Source organism: Acipenser ruthenus, chromosome 3, assembly GCF_902713425.1.
Source record: "Acipenser ruthenus chromosome 3, fAciRut3.2 maternal haplotype, whole genome shotgun sequence".
Taxonomy (NCBI): Eukaryota; Metazoa; Chordata; class Actinopteri; order Acipenseriformes; family Acipenseridae; genus Acipenser; species Acipenser ruthenus.
Window position 1 is genome coordinate 93,788,933 of NC_081191.1, and position 27,207 is coordinate 93,816,139.

At 39.6% G+C, this 27,207-nt stretch overlaps 1 protein-coding gene across 10 annotated transcripts in view; it reads right to left on the reverse strand.

Moving 5' to 3' along the window:
• Positions 1-439: 439 nt before the first annotated feature.
• Positions 440-27,207, reverse strand: part of LOC117394432 (5'-AMP-activated protein kinase subunit gamma-2) — a 143,498-nt gene continuing 116,730 nt past the window's right edge. For 8 of the 10 annotated variants that reach the window (XM_033992705.3, XM_033992707.3, XM_059018869.1 and 5 more), the window contains 10 exons: positions 20,677-20,758; positions 18,792-18,850; positions 14,139-14,184; positions 13,262-13,316; positions 11,821-11,947; positions 10,024-10,189; positions 9,483-9,520; positions 9,032-9,178; positions 8,528-8,621; positions 440-1,775 (listed from right to left, as the gene is read on the reverse strand). In XM_033992705.3, the coding sequence (XP_033848596.1) occupies positions 1,735-1,775; positions 8,528-8,621; positions 9,032-9,178; positions 9,483-9,520; positions 10,024-10,189; positions 11,821-11,947; positions 13,262-13,316; positions 14,139-14,184; positions 18,792-18,850; positions 20,677-20,758 (855 nt within the window). In that variant the 3' untranslated portion in view covers positions 440-1,734. The other 2 variants (XM_033992706.3, XM_059018865.1) reach the window with 2 other exon arrangements.

The window sequence follows — 27,207 nt, forward strand, 5'->3', positions numbered from 1 at the left end:
GCTCCAGTAAAAACCCAACTGTATAAATGGGTAATTGTATGTAAAAATAATGTTATATCTTGTAACAAATGTAAGTCGCCCTGGATAAGAATAAGGGCGTCTGCTAAGAAATAAATAATAATAATAATACATGCGCACACTGCTGAACTACCGAAGCAATGGGGTATTCTAATGAATGTGCACACTGCTGAACTACAGAAGCAATGGGGTGTTATAATGAATGTGCACACTACTGTATTTTGAGTAAATGCATATGTACAGACAGGCGCACCTTCTTAAACTTAAGAAACCCTCCACCAACTCTGAAAAATCAAAAAGTGGATGAAGTTTAGCTAAATGAAACCATCAGTCATGTTCAGTAGCATTGTTTTTTCAATCTTGAAAAACATAACACACACACATTAATATATATAAATAAATAAATCTACAAATATTACCATTATAGTGTCATTTTCATGCCTTTAATGTGAATTTGCATTGAGAAATACTTTCCTGAATCTACGCAACTGTATGAAAACAATATATGCCACAATAACAGTTACAAAAAATTAAATCTGCAATCATACAAACAACATGATTTTACATTTTCATACACAGAAAAATATACCTCTCTCTGGCACTTTAGCTTCCTCAATATGAACTTTCTATTTACAGTGCAGGGGGTTGTTTTCATTGCCATGTAGCTTGGATGCATGGACAGGCAGCTACCATGAGGGTCCAAACAAATCATTAACAACAACCATCGAAAACCATTTACTAATACATATGGGGAGCACCCCTCCAATCCGCCACCCGTGTTTAATGAAATAGATGCTATTAAAAAGCAAAAATATATAAACCCTTTTTGTACTCTTCTCTACAGCATGATCCAAAATAAAGAAAGCAATAACTTTTATTTTTTGTTCTGAAATAAAAAATAAAAAAAAAAACCTCAAAGTTTAAATTCATATATGAACAGCTTATGATTTTGTGTTTGTTTTTGACAAGTTAGCGATGAACACTCACTTTGCATGGTTTTGGTTTTAAAGACTTTTCACATTCAATTACAGTATTGATTTGTTAACATTCACTTCATTAGCAGCCAGTGATGGGTGACACTTGCCACATGACTGTGCCCTGACATATAGTAAGGCACTAATGATACAAGGATGCAATAAACCTGCCTTGTGTCAATTTGAGGGAAGATCTACTTAAATTCATATGCCCAATGTATGTTAAACTTAAAAGTAGTTCATTCAAATGGAGTCCATGTTCAATGCAACACAAAAGTGTGTGTTGCTATTTTTAAAATTGAAATTTATACTTGATTAAAAGGCATTTCTGAAACACTTCCCATAAATAATTCATAAAAATACAAAAAAAGTTATTTTAACTGACCTGGTTGTCAACTTGAAAAAAAAAAAAAAAAAAAAAAAAAAACCTTCCACTTTTTTATTTTATTTCTTTTCTTACCAGGGTTTACTCGAGGCCTGTGAAACCAGCCGTCTGAACTGATGTTATGATTCCCTTTGGGAAATAAAAGTGGACTTCCATTGTGTAGACTGGCCCTGCCGTGAATCAATCCCTATGAATCAGTCCCTGAGGTCGCCCATCACTTCCTCTTACAACACGTTACTCAGAACAATCCCTACAACTCCGGGGTCCAACTTCGCTCGCCTCCCAAACAGAGCACAGCCGGGATGAATGAACCCTGTGCGTTCAAGCTCTCGTCAAGCAGCTTCGACCGGCACGCCATCACTCCGCTACTTCCACTACGCTCGCCTTTCTTTTAGCACCTGCATTAAAACAAACAGGCTGCGTTACTCTGACTGCGTCGTCACAAACCAAGATCTACATATATCTATACATAATCAGGAGGCTGTGTGGTCCAGTGGTTAAAGAAAAGGGCTTGTAACCAGGAGGTCCCCAGTTCAAATCCCACCTCAGCCACTGACTCATTGTGTGACCAAGTCACTTAACCTCCTTGTGCTCCGTCTTTCGGGTGAGACGTAGTTGTAAGTGACTCTGCAGCTGATGCATAGTACACACACCCTAGTCTCTGTAAGTCGCCTTGGATAAAGGCATCTGCTAAAATAAACAAATAATAATAATAATCAGTGCATACAGTATTGCAAATGAGAGCAGATCTGGATTTATTGGTATACTGCATATTTTATTTGTTCACATTTATATTTAAGAATTGCCACTACTAAATTTGCAGTGTTTGTTTCTGCATAGACCATTATTTTCCATGTTCACCAACTGTTCTAGAAATAAAAATAAAATTGTGAAATGTAGCAGGGCTTAGGGCTGGGCGTGAAGTGGTGACCCCACGCACTGCAAGCAAGCGTCTTAACCGCAATGCAAAGGAACCGGGCTGGTCTGCACTCTGGTTATAGAGCTTTTAACCTCCTCTCATCTCCTCTCATCTCATCTCATCTCATCTCATCTCAGCAGCAGGGGACAGAAGTGGATCACACAGCACTGCCCGCTACAGAAACACTATGCACTGATCTGCTGCTCTCAATCAGTTTGCTGTCAGGAAACAGCAGCTCACAATATTGTTAAGGTAAAGGTAAGGTTATTTTTTCTCTGTCGGTCAATTTCCAGGATGCAAATATAGCAAGAAGAACGCCGTCTGGTAAGCACTGATCCTAAAGAAGTGATGTGTTCTTTGAATAATATCATAGGCATACAGAAACGATTCAAGAACTTGGCTATCAGGGTAGTTAGTACAGAACTATGCAAGGAACAGAGAACAGTAACAGGATTAATATTAAACAGTATCAAGAGCACAATTGACAGGTGAAGACTGAAGATGCACACTTTTCAAACAACACAGGGTTATTCATCAAATGCAGTTAGTGAATACAGTACCATTTTAGTAAGCAATCCAGAGAGGGAAATAAGACTCCCATTGCCTAGCAGTTTGATCCATTCCTGTTTTTACTATGAGTTTAGTCAGACACACCTGAGCTTGTTATCTGTACACTGGGGGCAAATCAATCTTGTAGCAAAATCTGGAATGGGTGGAACTGCTATGAAACCAGAGTCTTCTTTACATCCTTGCAATCTACCGACTGTGCCAATGAGGGCACAGTCCTAATGTTGTGAGGTAATCTACAGCACGGAGTGATCTGATTGATTAGAAATGATGCAATGAATAGGGCCCTGCGTTTTATGCAACCTGCTTTCTTAGGATGCACTTCATTCCTCCCACCACAAGGTGGTCATGTAGTCTGCTTAATTAAACTACTTATTGATTAATAACCTCCCGATTCCTTTAATCATCTCAATTAGTCATTCTTTTAACGCACATTGGCGCGTTGATTAGGCGGCAGCAGCAGCTACGGACATTTATTTAGTCATGCATCCCTTTATTACTAATACGTCTTATTCAATATTATTTCTTAGAATGTGTACATAATTAATTTAAATGTTTCAGTTTACTAGTAGGAACACATTTTGTCAACAAAATATTAAAAAAACAGCACTGAATACAAATACTGAACTCATAACATCAATGCTGTAAAATATATATTACAAATATATTATTATTATTATTTATTTATTTATTTATTTCTTAGCAGATGCTCTTATCCAGGGCGACTTATATTCATAAACAAAAATACATTTCAAGAACCACAGTACAAGTATTAATACAATTAAGAGCAAGATAAAATACAATGACTTCGGTACTTTGTATAACATAATAACAATGCAAGGTTGTTTGCAAGCAGCACATTAAGTGTCACTTACAGTTTCATGAAAGAAAACGTCCCATGCATTAAATGTTGCTATTAAACTTAAGCATCGTCAGTTGGTTAACCCTGCCTTCTTTCATAGATTGATGTTGTTCTGTAAAAACTTGGCCATAAGCAGAAACACTTCTTTCAGCATCTACAGAATTGGTAACAACTGACAAATATATTTTAGCCTTTCGTGTTAAATTGGGAAATAATTCTTCAGCTTTAATCCAAAATTCATTCAAAGTCATTCTGCTGCCGTTTACTTTTGCATATGGGAGGTATTTGTCCATTTCTGATTTACAGTCAGCATCAAATCCTGGAATAGAATATAATGGGAGGGGTTCCAGATCCAAACTACACACTTGTTGTGGGTCGAATATCCTTACTGCCATCAGAAAGTTATGAGCTGGTTGAAAAAAACGTGCTTTCTTTTTGCATTGATCCGTGTTGTAGTAATTTGTCAGTTTTTCAGAAACGTCATGGAAGGTTTTTACACATTGTTTATGTGCTGTGTACGTCTTGTGCCATTGCTCGGTATGTATTTATTAATTCTGCAACTTTATTATATGTTTGATGGACTCCCTTCACGGCTTTCAAACCACTGAATCAGATCCACCAGTTCCTTGGCATGCGTCGCAATTAGGGAGAGTTGAGATTTTAAACTTTGCACATCTTTATACAATTTCTGGAGGTCCTTTAACACTACAGTGTTTAATACCAAGTTGCCCCATCGTTTTAGGCATGGCTCAGATGGCAACTTTATGGGTAAAGTACAGCTTTCCTGTTGGATTGCTTCTGTCAGGTGGTCTTTAAAACATAGTTTTCTGCTTGGGCAATGTTTAAACAATTTTTTTAACGGTTGTAACCAGCTTCTCTGCTTTCAGAAAATTATTTGTCCAGATATTGCTGACAAGGGCTATTATGTGGGCATTAGAAGTCAAATGTACTGAATTTGGCAGTAAACCTCGAAGAATGTCATTGTATGCCTTGATCGTGTAACTGGCATTATCAGAGACAAATCCAGTCACATTAAAATTAACTTAAAATGTGTTTAAACATTTCACAACGCCCTGTGCCACCGAGGATAATTCACAGAGTGCTGATTAACTGTATCGGCTAATATTACTTTTAGTTCGAAGGTATTCGATAGTCCTTGGAGAACAAACAAAATGTGCAAAACATACTGATCCTTTGCATTTGTAGACTCGTCAGTAACTACAGATACACTGTCTGACATCTTTACCAGTTGTACAATTTTCATCTTGTGCAACTCAGCAATTTGGGGTAGATATTCCCTTCTCAGTTGACCTGCTGTAGGAATTGCTCCCGCATTTATTACGTTTGTTCAGAAATGCACATAGTTTGGGATTATCCATTTTTTCCATGGGAATATTAGCACAAACAAATGCCTCTGTCAAATCGAAAATAACATCCCGTCAGCGTTCATAATTTTTTGTTCCCCTTATATTTTTTACTGGAGGATGTCGTCTCATAGCTGTCAATCTCAGCCTTTAGTTATCTGTGTTTTTCTGATGATAAATGTCGGTCTAGACTTTCGAGTGTGGTCCAAAGATAAATTGCAAGTTGTGCAAAATAAATGATACCCATCGGTGTACAGAACACCAGGTGGATATTGTTGCGTGCGTTCACTCAATGAAATGCTTTTTGATTGCAATGTCTTTTTGACTCCATGTTTAGGTCTCTTGATTTTTTCTTTTAACGCATCAATTTATTCAATTACCATTTATACTCATCATAATTAGCGTAATGTGTTGATTTCTTAATTGTGAATTTGATTACTATAACTGGAGTGGCTGCAGGGACATATAGGGGATAGCAGTTGAATTACAATTGAAAGAAATAGGTTGTGTAAAAAACGCAGGACGCCAGCAATGAAGTATGATAACAAACAAACTACAACCTGATGCTCTCTCTACAACTTGTAAAGGAAAACAAAGCAATGTGAAGGGCAGCATCTCAACACAACACACTGGTGACAGGCTTGATGGATGAATCTGCATTGCTGTTTCAATGCACACACTTGTTTTTTTGGCTGAATTAACAAGCACCTCAGGGCTGACGTTGAAGTGTAGAGCATGATTTATTACAGCTGAAGTGTCATTATTGAGACATGATGCAGCAGAGAAGAGATGCAGGGCTGGGCTGAATGTGCTGCTCATTAAGTCTTGACTGGCAGGAAAAAAATGACTGACAACCTTGCAAGCGCATCAATGAGCTTTTTAAATGGGGGATTTCATACACACGTGTCACACTGCAGTTACAGCACAGCCAGCACCCAGACAATTCACACACACACACACGTACGTCACACTGCAGTTACAGCACAGGCGCCCCCCTGGTTTGAATAGGTGAAGTGTCATTATATTCAGACATCCACCTGGCTTGAAAAGGTGAAGCTTCATTATATTCAGACTCAGACGTGCTGATGGACAGATTTGTCACAGCTGTATTACCTGCAAGCCATTCACTTTTAATTCACTTCATTGATTAGGTTGCCAGGCACACTTGCGAGTGTGAATGCACATCTACAGATGTGCTCAAATTTGTTGGTGCCCTTACAGCTCATTGAAATAATGCTTCATTCCTCCTGAAAAGTGATGAAATTAAAAGCTATTTTATCATGTATACTTGCATGCCTTTGGTATGTCATAGAATAAAGCAAAGAAGCTGTGAAAAGAGATGAGTTATTGCTTATTCTACAAAGATATTCTAAAATGGCCTGGACACATTTTGAGCAAAAGTGGGCTCCATGGAAGAAGACTTTCTTTTGAAAGAAAAACATAATAAAGCCAGATTGAAATTTGCTAAAATGCATAGACAAGCCACAATCCTTCTGGGAGAATGTCCTTTGGACAGATGAGTCAAAACTGGAGCCTTTTGGCAAGTCACATCAGCTCTATGTTCACAGATGAAAAAATGAAGCTTTCAAAGAAAAGAACACCATACCTACAGTTTATCTAGCAGACACCTTTATCCAAGGCGACTTACAGAGACTAGGGTGTGTGAACTATGCATCAGCTGCAGAGTCACTTACAATTACATCTCACCCGAAAGACGGAGCACAAGGAGGTTAAGTGACTTGCTCAGGGTCACACAATGAGTCAGTGGCTGAGGTGGGATTTGAACCGGGGACCTCCTGGTTACAAGCTCATTTCTTTAACCACTGGACCACACAGCCTCACATTCTGGAGCGAAAAAAAAAACCACAAAAACCTTTTCACTTCCTTTTTAGCTTAATTATTGAGCTTATTTATTGCTTCAATTAAATTGTTTTCTTTATGTTGTGTTTTCAGGGCATTTTGTTAATGCAAATCTATTTTTGTTTTTCGCTGTTCTACATGTTTTGAATGCAGCTGTTCATTTTACACACATGCACACATTTGGTCCCCATCATAAATGCATGAAATCGGAGTGTAATAATCCAGCACTTAAGCATTTGTAGATTAGATGACAAGTTCAGCTGATATCCCAGCACACCTTTCTTTTTAAAGGTGTACAGCCTACAGTGAAACATGGAGGAGGCTCCGTTATGTTTTGGGGCTGCTTTGCTGCGCCTGGCACAGGGTGCCTTGAATCTGTGCAGGGCACAATGAAATCTCAAGACTATCAAGGCATTCTGGAGCGAAACGTACTGCCCAGTGTCAGAAAGCTCTGTCTCAGTCGCAGGTCATGGGTCCTCCAACAGGATAATGACCCAAAACACACAGCTAAAAGCACCCAAGAATGGATAAGAACAAAACATTGGACTATTCTGAAGTGTCCTTCTATGAGTCCTGATCTGAATCCTATCGAACATCTATGGAAAGAGCTGAAACTTGCAGTCTGGAGAAGGCACCCATCAAACCTGAGACAGCTGGAGCAGTTTGCTCAGGAAGAGTGGGCGAAACCACCTGTTAACAGGTGCAGAAGTCTCATTGAGAGCTACAAAAACGTTTGATTGCAGTGATTGCCTCTAAAGGTTGTGCAACAAAATATGAGGTTAGCGGTCCCATCATTTTTGTCCATGCCATTTTCATTTGTTTTATTATTTACAATATTATGTTGAATAAAAAATCAAAAGCAAAGTCTGATTTCTATTAAATATGGAATAAACAATGGTGGATGCCAATTACTTTTGTCAGTTTCAAGTTATTTCAGAGAAAATTGTGCATTCTTCGTTTTTTGTGGAGGGGTACCAACAAATTTGAGCACGTCTGTATGGGTGCACACAGACACTGTGCTCACTCTGTATCAATAGCCAGCGTTGACCCAAGGACACTCCGTACATTGGGCCAACTTCAGAATTGATTCATGCATCAATTCAATTCAAAAACGTAGACTCTGTTCTACAGTGTAACAATGTAACAATGTTGTTGTAAACATTTTTTATAGCAAACCCGTTTATTACAAAAACATATTTTTTACAAACTACAGGAATGGTTTGCACAGCTATTGTTATATATGCACCCGTTACCTCGTCGATTATTTACCCCCAATAAAGAAAGATCGGTTTGGTTTCACCCAGTTCTGGAATGTTGCAAGTTTTTAATCACCGTGTTATTACTATTTCTTTTTCATTTCTGTTTCTAAAGAAAGCCTGTTCAGTCAGCATGCGGAATGCAATCCATTGCTGGCACAAACACAAGCAATTGCTTGCACAGCGAGCTGGCAGTGTGTGGCGCAGTCAGCGACAGTGCAGCAAGCGGGCCAGGGAACGCTGGGCCGTGCCCTACCTGAGGGCCTGTGGGAGGGGGTGAGAGGTCAGATTCCTGGAAGTTAGGAATGTTGAGCATCTATACCTGCTGGCGTGAGCACCAGAGCCTGGAGAATGTCCGACAGGGAGACGATGCCCATGATACTGGCATTCTCGTCAACCACCACCAGTCGATGGACCTAAACAAAAACACATCACCAAGACACGGCTTTAGGGATTCCTTATGAGTGGAGAAAATATATGAATCATGTAATATATCATTATAACATTATTATAGCAAACTATTCAACAATTGTATGGCAGAGTCAGAGCCTGGTATGCCAGGATTTCAATATATCTCACAGACACATGTACACTGAACTAGAATTGTGAGTCTTGGGGTTACAAAACTAATTTCTTAAGTTCCAATGACAAACCCTGAAATGAAAGACTCCTGTTCTGAAATATGATTCTCATGTCGCAATCGCAGGGCACATGGATTCTGTGAAAACACAGAAGTAAGCTCCAAGGTCAAGTCTGTTATTATAAAAACTAGAAGAACTGCACATTCATTATGATGTCATTGATATCTTGACCCATGTGGTCTTACCTCTGCCTTGACTATCCTGTCCACTATGGTTTCCAGTGTTTCCAGCCTGTTGCATTTCATAACGCCTTCAAAATACTGAGAGCGGTGCCGCAGCGCCTGGGTCACCGTGATGTCAAGGTTATTGTACGTCTTTTCAGCAGCGAGGTTCTGGGGGACGGGATAAATAACAATCAGGGATATGTAAAGTACCATTTAACAATGCAAACTGTCTCCAGTGTGCTGGGGTGTTTTAAAGACAAAGCCACATTCACATGTTCTACTTTTACCATCACAGTTTATAAAACGTGGTTGAGACTTTTAGCATAACATCATGCTCTTTCTTCTAAATTGTAATAGTTTCCACATCAAAGAATAAAGGGTCTCTTTTATGCATTACCAAAAATGCAAAAAATATACAAATAAAAAGGCCATGCCCCATTGAAATTAAGTCATAAAAATGTAAAGTACTTACTATAACATCGAATTTGGAATAAATATCAACAACTTTTCCTGGAAAACAAACACACACACAAAAAAAAATTCTAAATACTTAATTTAAACAATTAATAATAATAATAATAATAATAATAATAATAATAATAATAATAATAATAATAATTCCAGCAGCACCTCTTTCACACCATCATTGAAAGGCTTGAAGGCCATCATTACTGATTTCAATGTACAGTCTGAGTGAATACATTAGAAAATGGATGGATGTACTTTGCTCACAGCATTTTTTGCACATGTAATAACACTGCCAATTGACAAGACAAAAGGACTTTGATGTCAGCTCATAGTTCTAAGTATCTGGAGAGCTCTGCTTCTGGCTGCTACAGTAAACATGTATAATGCTAAGCCCAATCTCTGTATTCCATTGTGCTTTTGTAACAGAACAGGTTTGGTGTCTTAACCACAATGCCCCCAATGCACAAGAGCACAGCCTCATCTCATCTCATCTGAGGTCAGCTTGCAAACGTTCACATGTAAAAATGGTGCATGTTAGTGCGTACCTGATTCATCCACCACAGGCAACGCGGACACTCTCCTATCAGCAAATATATTCAATGCTTTTATGATGGGAGTGTCTGGGTGGATGTAGGCAATATTGTGGTAGGTTCCGATCCCCAGCTCTTCCAGGTTCTGCTTCATGAAGGCAGGCTTTGGCATCTCCGATACCTGCAAAAAAAACAGGTTCAGAAGCACCTGTTGAATTCCTGAGTAACTGCGCTTCAATGGTGCCGATTGCTTTATGATCTATTACTGTATGGAGCCAGCTCCCATACTCCAGACAAACCCAACCAATCACTGCTGATGTGACCAAAAAGAAAAAGAGAATTCATAGTTCTATCAATCAATTATATATTGCTGCTGAACGTAAATTTCTATAAAACTATAAATAGTAGGGTGGCTTGCCAACAAAATAAACCTGAAAAGCCAGCGTCTATTGTTGAACCACACCGCAGCGCGAACGTGGAACTGCGTGAACCCACACCGCAGAGCGAACGTGGAACTGCGTGAACCCACACCGCAGAGCGAACGTGGAACTGCGTGAACCCACACCGCAGAGCGAACGTGGAACTGCGTGAACCCACACCGCAGCGCGAACGTGGAACTGCGTGAACCCACACCGCAGAGCGAACGTGGAACTGCGTGAACCCACACCGCAGAGCGAACGTGGAACTGCGTGAACCCACACCGCAGAGCGAACGTGGAACTGCGTGAACCCACACCGCAGAGCGAACGTGGAACTGCGTGAACCCACACCGCAGAGCGAACGTGGAACTGCGTGAACCCACACCGCAGAGCGAACGTGGAACTGCGTGAACCCACACCGCAGCGCGAACGTGGAACTGCGTGAACCCACACCGCAGCGCGAACGTGGAACTGCCCCATCTATTGATTGAATTAACTACACATAAAGAACAGGACATAACAGGGAGTATCTATCTTTCCCAGTTCTTATGCTCCACCGTTCACCAGGGAAACTCTTGACGGATAATCTTTTAATATAACGTGTTCCCACAAATAAATGTTCATCTGTCTCCAATTCAAAAGCAGTGGTTTCAAGTGATGTTCAGGTGTTTTATATCAAGCTGGAAGTGGGGCGTTTACTGCAGTTACAAAACCTGATCCTGACAGGATCCAATATGAAAGCACATTAGAATCAGTATCTTGTATATGGGAGACTGTGAGAAACTGCTGGAATATTAAACCTGGTGCACTGAAAGAATAAAATCCTGCTCTGATCATTTGCTACCTCTTGCTGCAAACACATTACATAATGATCCATTTGTTTTGTACACTCAGCCCCATTCTTCAATGGAAAGTGCATTATACTGTAGTTACCACAAGGGGGCAGCAAAGTCTTGCTGAAGGAAACCCTAAAAAAAAAAAAAACTAAATAATGTGACAGGTCAGAGGAAGAGGAATTGCTCAACGGAACATGCGAGTAAGGGCTTCAGAAAGAGATTGCCGTGGGCAACACTGTCAATCCAGGAATGCATTGTTTTGAACCCATTTTAAAATGTAATCAATACACCTTAGCAGTGTATGTTATGCTGTGTGGGAGAGTGTACAGCACACATGCACTTCCTTAGCGGTGTATGTTATGCTTTGTGGGCCTCTTATCCCTACTCCCAGGCTCTCAGGACACAGCATACAGGAGACAAGGCATTTCCATGGTCCTCCCAGACACAATCTGCTCTACTGGCCTCTTATCCCTACTCCCAGGATTCTCGAGATACTTGCTAAATCTTGTCACAAACAATTACAAATTAAAAGAAGAAATTAAAAACATTTCAACTTACAAAAAGTTGCAGAAACTTCAGGATTCTCTTGTGAGTGAGGATATAAAGTGCATTCCCGCTGACGGGGTCGATAACCGGCAACCGGTGAATTTTGTTTTTGATGAGCGAATACACTGCATCAAATATGCTGAAAGCAGAGAGAAAAACAAACCAATGTTAGGAGAAAACGAACTAAAACTTTATTGCATAATGGTAATGGTGAATCTGCTCCGCTTATCAAACAGCAGAGCGGATCGGTCGCCTCGTGAATCTGCTCCGCTTATCAAACAGCAGAGCGCATCGGTCGCCTCATGAATCTGCTCCGCTTATCAAACAGCAGAGCGCATCGGTCGCCTCATGAATCTGCTCCGCTTATCAAACAGCAGAGCGCATCGGTCGCCTCATGAATCTGCTCCGCTTATCAAACAGCAGAGCGGATCGGTCGCCTCGTGAATCTGCTCCGCTTATCAAACAGCAGAGCGCATCGGTCGCCTCATGAATCTGCTCCGCTTATCAAACAGCAGAGCGCATCGGTCGCCTCGTGAATCTGCTCCGCTTATCAAACAGCAGAGCGGATCGGTCGCCTCGTGAATCTGCTACGAAGACACATTGAAACAAGCTGGATTGCTCCCTCATTCCTTGACATGGAAAACATCAACTACAGGTGTATCCAGCATACACAGGGTTAATATTCACACACATTTTATTGCAAGTCTGAAGAGACTGTGGCATCATTGTGCTAAATAGAGGACTAAATAATCCTGTAAGCATGCGATCCAAGACAACTTCTCTGGAGGCAGGAGTTGAAATTATTCCAACCACTGAACACACCGGGTCAAAAAAAACCCCTTCATATACAGTAATGAAAGCATTACTGCTGCAGCTGCCTGCAAGAAGCGAGTAGCAATTTGATTTGACCAAGATTAGTACACGCCATACTAGTTCACTAGGGGGCTGCACATTATAACAATATTTAAATTTGCCAGGTATTCATATGGACTGTACATGCGTGTTCATTCTTCACTTAACCCATTACATACCAAATTAAATTCTCTTTGAAATAAAATAATAATAATAATAATAATAATAATAATAATAATAATAATAATAATAATAATAATACAACACAAGCTGTATTTAGACTTAACTTTTGCGGTTCACAAAATTAGAGTAAGTTATCAGAACAATATAATTAGAGAAAATTAAAACAGGTACATGCCAGTTAAAAATGTTCCACAAAATTGCAAAGTAGCCTGTCCTGAAATGAGGACACTGGCACTTAGTGGGTTCAGTGCATCGTGTGCACGGCTGTGTACTACCAGGACAAGAAAAAGAAACAGGAGCTACAGACCTATATATCTGTGGCAGGAAACTAGAAAACAAGAACTGCTCCAGAAATGTAGAGACTGTTTAAAAATGAATCAATTGCAAGTGAATCAAGAATGGGGAAGTACTTCCATACCTTGCATCAGGTGATATGTTCACCAAAGGCTTAAACGTTTCCTGCAAGTACAGTTCTGTAGGAGAGAAAAGGAGATGAGGAGAGAATACATTAAACAAGACGCCACAGTATAATCTGGAATAGGAGGAGTTGCAGCTTTCTTTTACCCATTATAATAGTAGCATATTTTCATTCGTTGCACAGTAGGGATTGTTACAAATGTATTAGTGAATAATTCTTCTGCCATTAGCATGTGAATAGATAGCATCTTTCTGCAACAGTGTATTACACAGGGATGGCAAGAAGACTCCCAGTTTGATCCATTCCTGGTTTTACTAGGAGTTTAATAAGACACATCTGAGCTTGTTGCCTATACACTGGGGCTGATCAAGCTTGCAGTAAAATCTGGAATGGTTGAAGCTGCTATGCAACAGAAGTCTTATTTCCATCCCTGCAGTATACTGAAGATGTAGCAAAACCTCACAGCACTCATTTGCCCGAGGAGATTTCATACACTGATTATAAACTGAGACGATAACTACACAGAACAGCCTTCGATCAACAAGTTTGAGCTTTTCAGAATGGAGAAGCCGAAAAAAAAAAAAAATAGGTAAGAAAGAACGGAAAAAATGTAATGTGTCAAGCTGCCAGTATGTTTAACGCCTTTGGTGAGCAGTTAATTCAGTTTTCATTGTACATCCCAGAGGTTCACCACCAATCCTGAGTACTAGAGGGATTTTTATTTTGAGCACAATCACGCATCTCTAACCGCATGCTGTGGTCTTGGTGAAACTTTAATTCTTAAAAGAGAGGGAGGGGGAGAGAGAGAGAGAGAGAGAGAGAGAGAGAGAGAGAGAGAGAGAGAGAGAGAGAGAGAGAGAGAGAGAGAGAGATTTACCCCTCCATGTTTCAATCTTGTGTTCTTCTAGCTCGTAGATTTGTACCTGAAAAGCACAAAAGACAAAATCTCATTAATAGTTTCAAGGAAACAGAAAATTCTACCTTAAAAGTACAATAGGCCATTAGGATTTCACTTAAATTATGTTCCGTGTTATGAGAATGTCTTAATAATAAAATGTTATTAGAAACATCAATCTTTATTTGATATAGCGCCCTTCACAATAAATTGTTGCAAGGCACTTCACAGGTACAACATAACAGTAATTATTAATACTATATAAGCAATAGCAAACATTAAAACATTGCATACAAAAATCAACTGAAATACAATAAAGGGTAAAAGCATTACTTAATATTAAAATATGAATGATAGATTCTAGAAGTGTGTCTTCAGTCGTGTTTTAAAAACTGCAACAGTTGGCTGCTCCCTTATGTAAACAGGCAGTCGATTCCATAATTCAGGGGCCCTGAAGCCAAATGCTTTACCACCTGTGTTCTTTTTTGACACCTTAGGGACAGTAAGCAATCCTGCCTCCTGGGATCGCAGTGGTCATCTAGGTATACATGGGATTAAAAATATCATTTAAATATAAAGGAGCCAAACCGTTTAATGCTTTGTAAGTAATAAGCATGACCTTAAAACGACCCTAAACCTTACAGGAAGCCAATGTAGGGCTGCCAATACCAGCGTAATGTGATCATGTCTCCAAATGTAGCTGTACAGTGCCACTAACAAAATAGACAAACGTACTGTACAAATCACCTCCAAGCCACACTGTAAAGGAAGAACGCCTTTGAACAGTTTGCAAACATGAAGTAAAATGCATACTATATGTGGAAACGGAGAAGTATACAAGTATGTATTGTTTATGGAATCTGAAAAACAACTGTGGTCATTTTGTATTGAAAGTAAGTCTGTATCTCAAACTGCTGATGAGATATAAACTGTTGTAAAAGCAGCAATGATCTTAACCCTACAATAAGCAGTGTGTGACACAGAATGGCACTATGAACTCCTCACAGTAAAATAAATGTACTACAGCAGAATAAACGGTACCGTCATAAAGTGAGAATCACAGTATTATCAGAGTCTGCAAGGCAGAATGAAGTTTATGATAGATCTATGAAAAGTTAAATAACATTCCTCAATATTAAATATACTGACATCGTAATGTTTAAGTTTAGACTTCTGCGCTGACTCGGTAGGGCAAAGACGAACACACACTGTCCTCCGAAGCATGTGCCGTCAGCCAACTGTTTTTTTTTTGGCATCCCCTTTTTTTTTTTTTTTTTAACTGATATTGATACCTAAAACCGTGATATTGTGATATCCCTTCCACTTGAGCTTTACAATACGTACCAATGCTTTACACTTTGCTATGGTAAACTGTAACAAAAGCCTTATGGAAAAGCTTAATAAAAACCTGGAGAGCCATCAAAGCAACAGCTCCATGAATTAGCATAGACAGTGTTGATCATGGCTTTCCTTACGAAATGAAAAAGCTACAGGGATGTACCCAAGCATGCACCTGCAGCAACACTATCCCGAACAGCAGGATATCTGTTACCCAAGCATGCACCTGCAGCAACACTACCCTGAACAGCAGGATATCTGTTACCCAAGCATGCACCTGCAGCAACACTACCCTGAACAGCAGGATATCTGTTACCCAAGCATGCACCTGCAGCAACACTACCCTGAACAGCAGGATATCTGTTACCCAAGCATGCACCTGCAACAACACTACCTTGAACAGCAGGATATCTGTTACCCAAGCATGCACCTGCAGCAACACTACCTTGAACAGCAGGATATCTGTTACCCAGCATGCACCTGCAGCAACACTACCTTGAACAGCAGGATATATGTTACTCAAGCATGCACCTGCAGCAACACTACCCTGAACAGCAGGATATCTGTTACCCAAGCATGCACCTGCAGCAACACTACCCTGAACAGCAGGATATCTGTTACCCAAGCATGCACCTGCAGCAACACTACCCTGAACAGCAGGATATCTGTTACCCAAGCATGCACCTGCAGCAACACTACCCTGAACAGCAGGATATCTGTTACCCAAGCATGCACCTGCAGCAACACTACCTTGAACAGCAGGATATCTATTACCCAAGCATGCACCTGCAGCAACACTACCTTGAACAGCAGGATATCTGTTACCCAAGCATGCATCTGCAGCAACACTACCTTGAACAGCAGGATATCTGTTACCCAAGCATGCACCTGCAGCAACACTACCCTGGACAGCAGGATATATGTTACTCAAGCATGCACCTGCAGCAACACTAACTTGAACAGCAGGATATCTGTTACTCAAGCATGCACCTGCCTCAACACTACTCTGAACAGCAGGATATCTCTTCCTAATGGTCTGAGAAACCAGGATCCCTGCTCAACAGAGCCTGCTTCTAGAATGATGTTATACAGTAATTGCTCTCACGAAGTTCATGTCAATTGCATTCATGTATTCAGAAGGGGAGAAGCTCTATCGGATTACCTCTGGATAAGGATTACTGTGCCTGCTGGAAGCAATTTGAATGCACTGCTCGGGTTGAATTCCCTTCAAGCATTTCTTAATGTCTTCTTACAAGGACTGGCAGTCCCTTCTGTCAAATATCACTTCTCAATCACAGCTTGCTTAATAAAATGTTTATTATGTAGTCCTGGCTTGGCTTTCCTGACAAATCCTTGACCTGTCCTGTCTTGGTTGAAAGCAGAACGTTCATTATAGGGCTGGCTTCAGGAATGTTTATCATAAACAGAGCAGAATCAAGATAATGACATACGCGGAAAGCGCTGCTTCATTTAATTTAATGGAAAATCCAAACCGGTACAGCCTACAATAACTGTACTACAGCGATTACAGTCGACCTATTATTGAAAATAGATCCGATTAGCTATACCACAAGGCTGTGCCATGTGCTAATTCTGCAGCGCAGCACAAATTGTGCCATGGGAGCATGCTGCAATTATAAATACAATAAGAGAGCTGCAGCACAACACTACTTACAGTATCAAACACCACGCACAGAGAACAGATTACTGTGCTGTACACAATTATCCAAGCTGCCTGGGCGTGATATGCAAGTCTACAGCTACTGATGAAATAGATATTTGATACCTTTCTGCTGTGAGATTTGTCACTGGTGCCCCTACAGAACTCACCATTACAACCTTTAACTGGCCCAATCTACATACAAGGCGGCTGAAACACTGCTATATGTTAACCTACCGAACCTTCATTGGGAAGCTTGCTTACTTGCATAGTTTAGTGGAGCACTTCTTCATTGCACAACTTAAGATCCAGTCATTTTATTTAAAAGGTTGTTCCAATGCAGGGTTTCCGACAGTTTTTGGTCGTCGCTCATTTCAGTTTGCAGCAGCCAATGACTGGAATGAGTTTCAACACAAGTTCAAATTAGAAGGGTTCTTATCTGAGGTTGCTTTCAGCCGTACGGTCGACTCATTGCTGACTGACAGCTGCACCTGCAAAGTTACTGCTGAGTTTTTTGTTTGATGAAGTGTTTTTTACTCCTTACTGATTGTGTTTGATGTTGTTTGCTGTGGAGGTGCAAGCCTCTTGCCAGGTCGTCATTGTGAATGAGAATTTGTTCCCAATCGACCTCTGGATAAATAGAGGCTCTGATTGATTGATAGATTGATTGCTGTAAGGGTTTCACTGGGAGATGCACATGAATAGTGTGTTAGGAGAAACGTAGTGCATGTGGATGTGTCAATTCATTTTTTATTAACAATTCAAGTTGATACGTCATGTCAGATGAAAGACCATGAACAAAACAGCTACCAGAAACCGCACTGCCATCACTAACCCAGCGCTACACTTTTGGGAGAGTTTGTGCTTGTGACCTGAAGCAAGCATGTTCTGCATTCCTACATGTTCCTCGTCTAAGGGACAGACATTCCCCAGCTTCGTGTCACAAAAAATTACATTTTAGTAAAGGGGACACTTGTTGAAACGCTTGACCATTTGAGTAAGAAGTTTATTTAGATTTTCAAGTTATGATGAAAGTGTGTACTGGTCATTTATTTTTGCCTGTTTCAATATTTATCTACAATATTTTTCAAATGTATACTTTTCAAAAAATATATAATACTACTACTACTACTACTACTAATACTAACAGCCTCATCTCTCACTCTGAAAAGCAACTACATGTTATTGTTGGCTATATGTAAATAAGCAGTGCTACAAATACCACTGACTTTCAAAACCGACTCCTGTTGAAACCGTCTTTCACTTTAAATTAGATGTGGCTGGAACAACGAGGACGAAGGCTGAAGGAGTAGGAACATTTTTACTGGAAACTATAAATGGAAACAAATTGAAATGAACCTTCTGTAATAGGCAAAATATGAGGTAATTAACAAAACGGACTAGTTTCTACTGTCCATTACGTCCAGTAATAAACACATGGATTTCTTATCACCCACCATCACACGATGAAGGGGCCTATGTGACCTGAAAGCTTGCATTTTATTGTTTTAAGTTCAGTTTAATCAATAAAAAGGCACTTATTCTGCATTGCAATGACAATACTTCACAAGAAACACAGTTCATTAGTTTATATGTACACTATTGCCATAGATTAATAATGAAAGAACAAACCATACCATTGGCGACTTGTAGTATCTGTGCAGTATGTTAATGAAGTCTGTAATTGTTAACATTCCTAAAAAGAAAAAGAGACAAATATAGATAGTATCAAACAGTACAAGCAAATCTAAACCTGAGGAACACGAAGCCAATTTGTGGATTGGACCTTGACTTCAGGAGACAAGGTTTCAGGCCACTGCACGGCACACCAGGGGAGACCTGGGGTTTGATACAGCAGAGTGGCTTTGTGTTCCCTCAGCTCAAGTACAAGACCTGGTACATCAGAAGAGGCTTAGTATCAGTGCTGGAGGAATACTGGTTCAGTAACACTTGAATCCTGATTTGATTAGAGATAAAAATACAGGGTGATTCATAAACACAACTCATGAAAATAAACCCATTACAGAACATGTTTGAATTGAGCTCCTTCCCCCATCCTTTCCTGAACTGTAAATCGTACACTGGTAATGCAGGCAATGAGCACAACGTTAAGAGTGGCTCCGGCTCATGCTGCTTTTAATCAGACTGCTTTTAATCGTTTTTAAAACTAGCTTTTTATTTGTTTTTCTAATGTTACAATTAAAACCACGTTCGTCTCTTAATTACTGTTATTGTAAACATGTATCTGCGAGCCGGGTCCCTTTCCCTTTCAGAAAACAATTCCCTCTCATCCGGACAGTATTGTGCTGGTGATGATTTCTAATACAGCTCTTCAGCAAGCTGCTTATTTTCACATGATCGTTCCACTCTGCTCTCACACTCTTCCCAGAACCCTTCTGTCCTGCATTCCAGTTCACAGGGCGAGTATTTATATCCGTCTCCATGACACCAGTCTGCATCCCCCCACTCTGACAGCCAGCCAAGCAGTAGGTAGTGGAATACAAGATCACCAGGGAAAGACAATTCGCAAGCAGTGAGCACTAGCTTGGATTGGGGGTGGTAGTGCAGTGCACAGTTATGTTCTAGCTAGGAAATAGCTCAGAATTACTTCTTGTTTGCTAGTTTGCAATTTAAATATTTATATACAGCTGATTTGCATTGGGATCTACACAAATATATTTAAAACAATGTATTTAATATTGGCAACCAAAGGTGTCCAGCACAGTGAAACTGGTCTTGATGAAGGGAGTAGTTAATCGGGATTAGATTCAGAGCACTTTAGGGAATTTGAGCTTATTTTCTTTCCTACTCACCTACTTGTTCCACGGAGCTTCAAACTCGATAGAGAAAGGTCTAATTTTTAGGGGTCTAAATATTGTACTGTATTATATATGCTTTTTCAGTAAAATGTTTTAGTGTTACTATATCCCCAACGTACACAGATGATCCCCCAATATAGAAAGCCGATTGTGATTTGCTTTTGAAAATTGCTAGATTTAGGACAGCTCTGTCAAAGTCATAAGTGCCTCCAATAGTGACGACAAGAAATGGAGATCCAGGGTCCCCATTCACTCCGTGTGCAAAACGACTTTGAGATTGACCAAAATTAACACTCCAAAGCATGACAGCTATAACCAGGAGTCAATTATATAAAAAATAAACACACACACACACACATATTATAATTACTTTGTAAATTAATTTAAAAAGAAACAGAATTCTAAATAGGAATGCAAGGATGGACTAGACTAGACAAAGCAAGGAGGATGAGCCCATAATGTAAAATCCTAAAAATGTGAAGGGTCAAGAGAAAAAGAACAGACTGCATTTGAGTTCACTTTAAACATTCTAGAACACTGACGAATATAGGAACTGTATCTGACTGATCTCAAGACCTGTCAAGATGGGTCTTAAAGGATACCAATGATTCAGCATCAACTACGTGGCTTGGAGACCCATTCCATACACTCATCACTCTCCCTAAGTCTGACTCCACTCCCCAATAAGCTCCACTGCACTTACCTACGAAGCTCTGCTTTTTAGTCTCCCATAGCGGGGCTGCACGGACACCATTCGCCACCAATGCAAAGAAAGCCTTCTTAACCTGAGGGGACAAAAGCACGAATCAGAGCTCTTATCCAAAACAAAAACTCATTAAGCTGACTGCAGAAAAACTGCATCCATTGACTGGTTCACAGTACAATGTGTTCAGTGACATTGCCCTGACTCTCAGTTTGCAAATAACAGCACAGAGACAAGACTGCAGTGCTCCCTGTGTAGAGCGAATACAAAATCTTTCAGGCATACTGTACAGTATATTGAAATCAAATAAACTACAGATTAATAAGACTATTTGACATTATAAAGCATTGGGGGGTGGGGGGGGGGGGGGGTGGGGGGGGGGGTATAAGAACCACTTGCGCGGGAGGGGGCTTTGATTTTTGTGCTCCACAAATCTCATACAGCGCCTACTGCTCTCTGCACTCCTAACTCACCTCACCTATGGGCTTTAAGTGCGGCTGCTAAATACCCTGTTGCGTTTTGAGTAATTTGCATTGCTCTTAAGTTTACATAGGCCACAGTGCAAAATAACTGCCTAGCCACGAGGCAATTTGGATTTTGCAGCCACAATTGTTTGCACTACATCTATTCTTACATCAGCCTCAATGTGTTTTAAAGTTTTACGATTACCAGTAAAACCTATTTTGGAATCTGTGTAGTGTCATTATAAATGGTTTCTTTCTTTACATATTTATTTTAAATCACTGTTTAAATCTTTAAGTGTCATTACCGTAACAATATTATTATTATTTTAGTGAATAAAACTGCAGCAGCATTGGCAGGAGTGAAAGTTATATTAGCAAAAGGTTAAGGGGTTCATATTTTAAAAAATTAAAGAATTTGGTATACTTTTAATCATTTTTTAATTAAAAGTATCAGTACAAAACCTGATAACAGTTAATTTTATTAGTCAATAAATATGAAATGTTTTGAAAAATGAAAAATATTTTCACTGATGTGTAATATTATAATGCCTAATCGATTTTATGTATATTTATCTTTATACAACAGTTTTTAGTTGTGTTACAGTAATGACAGATTTATGTGCTAAAACATTTATTATTTGTTATTATTATTTGTTTATTTAGCAGACGCCTTTATCCAAGGCGACTTACAGAGACTAGGGTGTGTGAACTATGCATCAGCTGCAGAGTCACTTACAACTACATCTCACCCGAAAGACGGAGCACAAGGAGGTTAAGTGACTTGCTCAGGGTCACACAATGAGTCAGTGGCTGAAGTGGGATTTGAACCGGGGACCTCCTGGTTACAAGCCCTTTTCTTTAACCACTGGACCACACATATGCAGATAAGATTTGTTCTTATTTAATTTTGGTTGTTTGACTAAAAAAATATCACATCAATTTCTCAATTTTTCGGAACCCCAATTTTTCCCCTTTGTGTAGAATGACCCATACACATGCTGCTCATTATGATGAAGAGAAGTGACTTGTGAAGAACCACATTTTGTAGGCTGGCTGGAAATTCATCTCAATATGATGAAAGCCCTGTGTTAAATACAGTGCTGATCTGTGCACTGTGATGGATGAGAGTGCACGCAACACTGATGCACAGTTTCTTTCTTTACTGGGTCTTATTTTAGATCATGACTTTTTTTCTAAGTGGATTTCACATCTTCCAAACAGCCATGTCCTTTCATGATAACTTGGCTGTTTATGTACTCATGACTAGATTGTACTGAAATGTAAGAAGGCAGTGCTAATAAGATAAAACACTAGTCACCTTGGCAGATCTGTCTTGTATAGTTACCAGCAAAACAGCAGAAGGTGTTGGATACCGACTCGGCAATCTGCTTTTCAAAGCCTTCAGGTTTCCTAACTCTGTTTTTATGCACAGGTTGTCAGGGTTTCCTTATGCATGAGCTGCTACCTGGCAGCGCAAAGAACTCAGAAAAGCAACTAGGATTACACAGGTTGTCTTAAAACGTTTATATGAACTGTCTCACTTAGCTAGTTTCAGTTTGTCTGCAAACCCTGCGCAAAATTCACAATAGCAGATATTCAGTGTGAAGAGAAGCATCTCTGCCCTGCTTACAAGCCTGGTCCGATCTGTACTTCAAAAAAGATGAATCTGATAAAAAATATCAGTGTTCTCTTACCAGCACCCAGCTGCCAATGTGTCTGCAGCACCTCCTAATGATCTTTTCATAGGGTTACCAGATTTACAGAGTAAGAAACTGGGGCGTGTTTTTGTTAATTCACGGACGCCATTAAAATAACTATATATATATATATATATATATATATATATAAACACAATCCTAACTGAAAAATTAAACATTGGATGTATTTATTGCAGATCACAACAACTCTTTTTTTTTTTTCTATTGTCATCTAATCAAAACATGTTAAATGTACCAAAAGCTAATTCGAAAAAAACTAGATCAGCTATTGCCACTTAAACATGAATTTTAAACAAATAATCCATGCGATTGTTTATTTATTTATTTTTTTTCAATGGCGCTAACACAACCTAATAAATTACTCTGCTGTTCACTTGCTGAGCACACTTATACTTTTAGAAAGAAATGCAAATAGAACAGCAAAACTGGGACGACGAATGATTTTACTGTTTCCAACCAGGGCAAAAATGAAGGCTGCAAAATGGGAGACTCCCAGAATGTCTGGTAACATTACCCCAGAGATACTTTGTATAGCTGCCAGCCATTATTAGTCTAAATTGGTTTGTTTGTTTGTGTATGTGTTTTTTTTTTTGTTTTTTTTTTAAACAAGTCATGATTCAAGTTGTTATAGAAAGACATAAAAACAGGGTTGATATTTAAATCTTTTTACTCTATTGCAACTAAATTACTTCACATTTGAAGTTAGTGTTTATTTGTCAATTTGTAAATTGAAAAGGTTTATTTTTACTCTTTGAAAAACTGTTACGTCTAGAAACCCTTTAAAACGTACGTCTGGATGAGAGTGGAACGGGTAATGGTGACATTTAATAGGGTTGGGTTCTACCTGCTCAAATCACCACATACACATGCACAGACACAGACCTGCAGACAAAGACATGTAGAAAGACACAAAAACACTCAGACACGCACACACAGAGACACAGACACACACAGAGACAGATACACACACACAGACATGCACACAGACACAGACACGCACAGTGACAGACACACACACAGAGACAGACACACAGTGACAGACACACACACACACAGATAGACACACAGACAGAGACATACACAGTGACAGACACACACACAGACACACACACAGAGACATACACAGTGACAGACACACACACAGAGACAGACACACACACAGACACACACACACACAGACACAGACACACACACACAGAGACACAGACACATACACAGAGACAGACATCGACACAGACACACACACACACACAGTTTCCAGGTCACAGTGTAAATCATGAACCCGTGGATACAGGCATTAGAAAAGGGTTAGCAGGGTTTCCTTTCGTTTTCTTTCCTTGTAATACTGTAGTTCTGTTGCATTGGCTTCCCTTTTTTTCTTTGATGGCATTGAAGGAGTTGATAGCTTTCTGTCTGCAGCTCTATAAACACATCAATACTGTTTTAATGAGGCAATCTTGTGATGTCACTGAGCTGCAATGGATTATCTGTACACAGTTCTGTGAGGAATGGGGATCAGTTACAGTACGTGGAAGCTGCACGATTACTTGGAACATTGGAACACAAAACACAAGCAGGATGAGGAGGCAGGGGGAGAAAGACAGAACACAAGCAAGCAGGACGAGGAGGCAGGGGGAGAAAGACAGAACACAAGCAAGCAGAGGGGGCAGGGGGGAAAGATAGAAAACAAGCAAGCAGAGGAGGCAGGGGAGAAAGATAGAAAACAAGCAGAGGAGGCAGGGGGAGAAAGATTGAACACAAGCAGAGGAGGCAGGGGGAGAAAGAAAGAACACAAGCAAGCAGAGGAGGCAAGGGGGAGAAAGAAAGAACACAAGCAAGCAGAGGAGGCAAGGGGGAGAAAGACTGAACACAAGCAAGCAGAGGAGGCAAGGGGGAGAAAGACTGAACACAAGCAGAGGAGGCAGGGGAGAAAGATAGAACAATAGCAAGCAGAGGAGGCAGGGGGAGAAAGATAGAACACAAGCAAGCAGAGGAGGCAGGGGAGAAAGATAGAACACAAGCAGAGGAGGCAGGGGGAGAAAGATAGAACACAAGCAGAGGAGGCAGGGGGAGAAAGATAGAACACAAGCAGAGGAGGCAGGGGGAGAGAGATAGAACACAAGCAGAGGAGGCAGGGGGAGAAAGATAGAACACAAGCAGAGGAGGCAGGGGGAGAAAGATAGAACACAAGCAGAGGACGCAGGGGGAGAAAGATAGAACACAAGCAAGCAGAGAAGGCAGGGGAGAAAGATAGAAAGGCACTGAAACTGTTTAATTAGTTATCTTTTGCTTGTAATTTGATGCTGAAAGGGTTAAGTATACAGTCTAAGAAATACAATAAAAAATGAACGGCATGTCTGTATTTGGTTTTAATTATAGTTAGGGCTTCTGATTTTCGGTTTTAACTGATAAAACCCGATAAAACACCCCTGGATGAAAAAAATAAATAAATCGGTGGATAGCCAATAAACACCAGAAAACACCGTAAAAACTGTGGAAATGGTTAATCTACTCACGTTGACTTTACCCTTTTCACATTTAAAAAAATCAAACTTACTACAAAAAAAATAATAAATACATTCCCCTGTGCTGCTGGGCAATGTCCCACCTTCATGACTTGTATCTATCATGGATTAGTTCTGAATACTTTAAACCCGCCCCAACTACTGAGTGACAGCACATTCCTACATTTCTATTGGAGACTCGCTTGCGAGATTTAAAACAAGATTACAATCAGGATGGAGGCTTGTTAGCGGGATTTCAAGCTGTATTACAGTTAAAACACAGAGGATTTAAAACAGAATTGTGGCGAAATGTACAAAAACGCCTCCATACAAGAACCCCAGAAGAATGTGCCGTGACCACAGGGATTTCGTTGTGGAAGACAGCAAAGGAAAGAAGGTACAACTTAAGTGTGCAAGTACTGTCGAGTTACTATACATATTTTGGCAGAAAAAAAACGCTCAAGCATTTTGGAAAGTAACCGAAAACACTAATTTCATACAGTATATCAAAAACGAAAGCCCCGAAAAAAAACAATTAACATAAAACTCGAAAATAGCTTAAAAATAAGCACCGAAAAATCCAATTAATAAAACCCAAAAAACAGAAGCCCTAATTATAGTGTAAACAATTCCAGCACCTTTTACATCCAGTGATTAAAGAAATGACTACATTTATCATTCTGTAATTACAAAAAATGTCTTAAACTAAGTGAAATGTAAACACCTCCAGAAAAAGCGAACAAGAAATTCTGCTCTGAAACAGTTTTTTTTTTTCACAAATATGTCTGTAAAAAAATGTATCCAAGGTCTACTGCTATCATTCTTATTAAAGACCTTCATTTAAGTTTGAGACCAACAACTCACTAGAATGTGTATATGTATATGTGTGTATGTATGTATGTATATATATATGTATATATTTTAATATATTATTTTTATATATAATTTGTTTTGTATTATGGTTTATTATGATTTTTAATGTATTTTTATTTTACGCTTTATTTATGTTTTTATATATGGTATGTTGTTTTTTTTTTTTACATATTTATGTATTTAACTTTTTCTTGCCCCCCCCCCCCCCCCTTGTAAAGATAAAAATAAAAATAAAAATAAAAAATTGTTAAAAAATAAAAAATGTATCCAACAACGTTGCAAACAAATATCCTAAACCACCACACTTTTCAAATAACAATATAGGCTAGTCCATGTTCTCAAAACCATCCCTGGTCAATACAACGATATTTACTTGAACATAATGTGGCTCGCTACTTCAAACAGAAGATCGAGGGTCTTACTGCAGAGAGAAAGCAGGAAAGCAGAGGACAAGGAGGAAATGAAGAAGCCTGTTGAGCTCCTATCTGTCCAGCTGGATTTTGCTTTTAAAGCTTGTTTAAGGCGGGGTGGGGGAAGACAGTAGATAACATAATGGACTAAAAGCTCTTACTGGCTGTCACAGCACTTCTCAGAACTGGCTCAGATAAAAGCAGGGGCAATCCTAAGGGACTGGAAGTATGGGTATGAAACATCAGTTATCTGAACTAAAAAGTTTTTTTTTTGTTTTTTTTTCCCCAAACTCATAGGTTTAAAATCACCACTGTGGCCTCACTAGAGTGTAACTGGAAACCTGTCCCCCTACAAGACTCTGCCCCTAGTAGTAGTAAGAAATGCCACATTAGTAGCATGTGTTTTCTTACTGATGTACAGTAGTGTGCACATGTATTAGAACACCCCATTGCTTCTGTAGTTCAGCAGTGTGCACATGTATTAGAACACCCCATTGCTTCTGTAGTTCAGCAGTGTGCACATGTATTTGAATACCCCAATGCTTCTGTAGTTCAGCAGTGT